The 5,035-nt window shown below is 31.9% G+C and overlaps 1 protein-coding gene across 3 annotated transcripts; it reads right to left on the bottom strand.

Moving 5' to 3' along the window:
* On the bottom strand, positions 1,155-3,224 carry LOC107619086 (protein transport protein Sec61 subunit gamma). Of its 3 annotated transcripts, XR_002353841.1 has the most exons (4): positions 3,210-3,224; positions 2,499-2,837; positions 2,262-2,377; positions 1,155-1,490 (listed from the first exon to the last, which is right to left on the bottom strand). XR_002353841.1 is itself a non-coding variant. In XM_016321299.2 (3 exons), the coding sequence occupies exons 1-2, from the start codon at positions 2,590-2,592 to the stop codon at positions 2,262-2,264; spliced, it is 210 nt and encodes a 69-aa protein (XP_016176785.1). In that variant the 5' UTR covers positions 2,593-2,754; the 3' UTR covers positions 1,155-1,523. The 3 variants fall into 3 exon arrangements, 2 of the variants coding, with proteins under 2 accessions (XP_016176785.1, XP_016176784.1); XM_016321299.2 differs by lacking the exon at positions 3,210-3,224 and having other exon boundaries at positions 1,155-1,523; positions 2,499-2,754; XM_016321298.2 differs by lacking the exon at positions 3,210-3,224 and having other exon boundaries at positions 2,499-2,754.

Raw genomic sequence — 5,035 nt, 5'->3', positions numbered from 1 at the left:
TATTATATCAATTTGAATTTGAATTTGTTGATTCAATTTAATTCAAACTATTTTATTTTAGATTGAACATTTTTTATTATTCAATTTTATTCAAACAACTAATCATGTAATGTTGAAAATAACTCATTTTTAAACATATGAATACATCAAAATTAATTTTTTTAATATTATAATAATTTTTTATCATTTAAATATTTAAAAGTAATTTAAAAAATAAATTAAAACTCTCAATTATTCCTCCATGTAAAAATAGTAAGGTAAAAATTTTACTCAAACTTGTCAAATTATTTAACTAGTCTTGGCTATCAACTTAGTTAAATGTACCCGAGATATTACCAAATGGTAATACGAATTAGGGGTGTTCGCGGTGCAGTTTGGATCGGTTTTGAGTCAAAAATTCGTCCGATCCGAACATTAATTTTACTTGTGGTGCGGTTTGGATTGGTAATTTTACTTGTGGTGCGGTTTGGATTGGATGCTTTTTTAAAAAAATCCGATCCGATCTAATTTCAAGCGATTTGGATTGAATTGGATTTGCGATTTTATAAATTAAAAAAATTAAATACATATAACAAGTTTCAACATCAAATTTTAAATAATCAACAATGACATAACAAGTCTCAACAATATTTTAAAAAACTAACAATAACATAATAATAAAAATAAAATTATAGGTTAGATAAAATAAATAAATAAATAATATTTTGCACATTGTGCGGTTTGAATTGGATTGGTTATAAAAATTAAATCCAAAATCCAATCCGATCTAGCGGTTCTGAATTAGTACGGTTTTAATCAGTTTTCGATTTAAATTAGATTGGATGAGCGGTTTAATTTGGATTTGAACACCCCGAATCGCACGCTGCTACCCGAAACTTGATGCTAAGCTTCAATCGCAGACGAAACTCAAATGCAAGGCCAACCTCTTGAGTCTTGATATTCGTAATTCGTCTCGTTCACCCGTATCCGATGACTAATAAGTAATAACAGAGATTTGCTCATTGCATAAACAAAGCAGCGCGTATCAACCGCTGCAATGTTGATAGAGATGCGTTTTCTATTCATCTTTCCTCCAACACCAAATCAACTTACTGCCGTTCCCCGTTAACTGGGTCTTATACTGAATCTAATGATGAAAAAATGAATCAACTGAGGACACAAAACATAACTTTCTTGATATATGAATGTAGATGCAGGGACCCCAAATCCCAGACCCCTTCCCCAAATTCAAGGTTAACAAAGTCTAAAAGCAAAACTGCAATTCCTCAATTTTTTGCGTCCTTAATCCTAAATCAAAGCAATGTGTCGAGGTCTAAAAATTTTACATTCTAAATCTCACTGTAATGCTCCCAGAGATGACTGAAGGAAAAAAAAAAACAAAACAAAATAGACGAAACATAGCAGAACTAAGAGTGAGAAGTTGAGAACGCTTTATGCTTCCGGTCACCCCATAACTTGAATTCCTTAAAGTGACTCTCGTTCCCATCATCCTGCGAAGATAACCAAGAGAGCTATTTAGAAGCCTGAAAACATGTAACGGAACATTAAAAGAATGTTCAAAGTTGCTATTAGAAACACTCATCGCATTACTCATTACATAGGCGCAAACAGTCTCTTAAACATGTTTAATCGGTATTGTGTGAACATGTGATTACAAATTGACATTTAACACTCGATAAATTATCAATAATACTTAAACTTTGCATGTAATCAATACATTGAAAAGTGAAAACTCAACATTCTCAATTTCTCACTGCAGATTTTTCCATTAACCTACTATATAAACCCGTAACATTATTGTCAAATTCGTTTAGCTGCAGAGAGATAAATCCAACCAAATTTCACTCTATAACCAATCCCATCCATGAACTCATTAACGTACGGGCATATTGAATACATTCTGCTGCATGCTTATAGACATGAATATTGGGCTTTAAAGAAAGTTAACATACCAACCGATAACCAAAAAGTTATCTGGCATAGGCATAAATATTGGAATCTAATACAATATCTAAATAGACGAAAGTTGACCTGGTAGATCTACAAATTATTTTACTCATTATGCGTTTCTAAATCCTTCGATGTGCTATGAGATTCTTGAAAATATAAAACGATAAACGGCAAATGATTGTGAAATTTTACTTAATTTAACAAGAGAATCCAAATCAGACTATCCGATTTTTGCATAGAAACTGAGAGACCTACCAAAGTAATTGATATTTTAAAAAGATGAAAAAATACAAAAGAAGAAAAATACACACCTAACCAGATCCAACGATGATGTTGTTAATTGGAATAAAGATGAGCTTAACGAAGAAGCCAACGAATCCCATCACGACGAACCCGATGGCAGTACGAACAGCAACCTTTGAGAATTCTGGAACCAAAAAAATACGATCAGATTATTCAATATTCAAACCAAGATCTAGACGACGGGAAATGTTAATTCAATTATTTTCTTGAGAAATGAAAGAAGGATATTAGGTTAAGAAAGAGACCTTTGCGATCTGGCTTGTGGCAACGTTTTACGAGCCTGACGCTGTCCTTGGCGAACTCTCTGAGGGGATCGAAGACTGAATCAATGGCGTCCATTTTCTCTTATCTCTTTGCGGTTCTTGATCTCAGAATATTCAATGGATTTGACTTTCTTTTGAAGAAGTAAAGTAAGTATAGCGTTCTTCCTTCTTCCTTTGTATAAATGTGACAACGCCAAAAATATCAGAACAATTTGACACGATTCTTCTACAGCATGCCGCGTGCTCTAAATGAGAAATGTTTTCTATGGGCGGTTTTTCAGCCCAATAGTTTGGCGCTTTTTTTGGCGCTTTTGTCACCTCCTGCAAGTAATATGGGCCCAAATTGTGTTACCTACAAAATTATAGGCCCAAAACGGAGAGAGTATATGCCACACGAGCTCTATGGGCTGATCTAGCATTTCATGACGAACTACCCCGCCTAATTTCCATCTTGTAATTTCTTTGTGGGCTTATAAACGAAAAGTAATGGATTATTGTCCAAAACCCAAAGTATTTATTTGGTTCTCCAATTAAATCATGTATCGAAATTTTTTTTGGATTGAGGGTTGTTCAATTCATTGGAGTATCTAGGATTGGGGGTTGTCCAATTCACAGATCAAAAAAATCTTTTTTTTAAAATAAGTAATTTTTTATTGTTAAAATAAAAAAGTATTTAAATTGTCAACTTTTTACCAAAATTAGGTTGATCTAATGGTTAGTTCTTCAGTCTGGTTAAGCATATGTTGAAGTTCGAATCCTGCCTTATACATGCCGCAACTCACAAACCCTTAAATGAAGCTCAAATCCGCGATGAATTATGCGGCTTCATGTTGCTATGTTTAAACGAATGAATCTTTTGATGTACTAATTTTATCAAGAGAAGTCTTTATATATGAATCTCGTTTCTTAGCTATGTTGCATTCCCCATTATGATTGATTACCGTTTTAAAGAAGAAAAAAGTGAATGAAGAACAATGATATCTACGTGACACCAGAAAACCAGTGAAATCAAGATGTAAACTATTTCTCTGCCTTAGCTTGTTCACATCACACATATTACCACCCAACTACCACTTTAGTTAGATCGTTACATATCCTTAAATTAAATGAATATCAGGTGAAATTAATCTTACTCTTCCCTAATTAATCATTGCATCTATATATCTTATCACTCAATTAAAGGAACGGTTGACTACTATTAGGCACTAGCAGCGAATCTAAGTTTTTTTAAGTACTTTTAAATTTCATTAATGTTGTCAATAGCAATAACTTTATTTTTTTATAATAAAATGACAAACAATATACATGTTAATTAATGTAAAAAGGGCTGATCGATATAGAATAATGCTAGAGAGCTAACATAATTGATTGTTGAGTAAAGTATAGTTTTTGTTCCTAAAGTCCTATTTGTATTTCTAACGTTTAAATCGTCTTATTTGTATTCTTAACGTTAATAAAAGTGATTCAATGTTATCCTACTATCAATTATACTAACAAATCATATTATATTTTTTAATTATTCTTACGTATTTATTCTCAATTATGTCTCATTTGGATGTATTCGATTTTAATATTATACCCACTATTTATGTTTAGATTCAATTATGTCTCTAGAAAAGTGAATTATGTAAATGTTGTAGGAATTAGTTTCAACATTTGATGAGCTATTTTTCGGAGTAGATCATCGATTCTATCCCAGACATTTGTATTCTAACTTCAAGAAGAGATTTTTAAAACTCAAACTAAAACACCCATGATGTGTAATTGACGGCAGGATAACATTGAATCACTTTTACAAACTTTAAGAATACAAATAGGACGACGTTAGAGACATAAATAGAATTTACCCCTAACGTTAGAGACAACAACGATATTTTACTTTTTATTGTTTTTGATCCGTAATTTTAGTCATTAACTCAATTTCTCAATATACTTTTAGCTTACATTTGAAATATTATTAGCTAATTGTTGGGCAAAAAAAACTTGAAATGAGAAAAGGACAAATATGAAGAAACTGAATAACAACGATGTTGCTCCTACTATAAGGTTGTACGTGTCAAATAAAACAGCAAGTGCTATGCAAGAATTCTTATTAGTTTCTTTTACAATGGAGGAGGCAATTAAGAAAAGAACAGGCTAGTCTCTGTTGATTTAGGACTCGAGAATAATTAATGGGAATGAATATAAAGGTAGCAAAAGGAAAAGAAGCCAGCTAACAAAAGTAAGCTGGAAAGTAGCATCATCGTCTAAGATCGCAAAAGCATCGACCTTTAAATAAACTATACCCTACCAAATCTCTAACGTTTGTTATTGATCTGACACCAAACATTTCATTATTGTCATTATAACAAGTAACCACCGCTATCAATTTTCTCATGCAATAATGGAGCAACTTAACTAATCACTTTCTCAAGTTTTGAATTCATCAGTCAACTACGTTAAATTATAATCTCTATGTATTTTTCATGTTAGTTGCTTGTATGGTAATGCTAGAAAAACAAAAATAATAGTCCGAATTT

This window comes from Arachis ipaensis, chromosome B09 (assembly GCF_000816755.2).
Source record: "Arachis ipaensis cultivar K30076 chromosome B09, Araip1.1, whole genome shotgun sequence".
Taxonomy (NCBI): domain Eukaryota; kingdom Viridiplantae; phylum Streptophyta; class Magnoliopsida; order Fabales; family Fabaceae; genus Arachis; species Arachis ipaensis.
The sequence above is the reverse complement of the archived record's forward strand: the minus strand, read 5'-3'. Positions and strand labels throughout refer to the sequence as shown.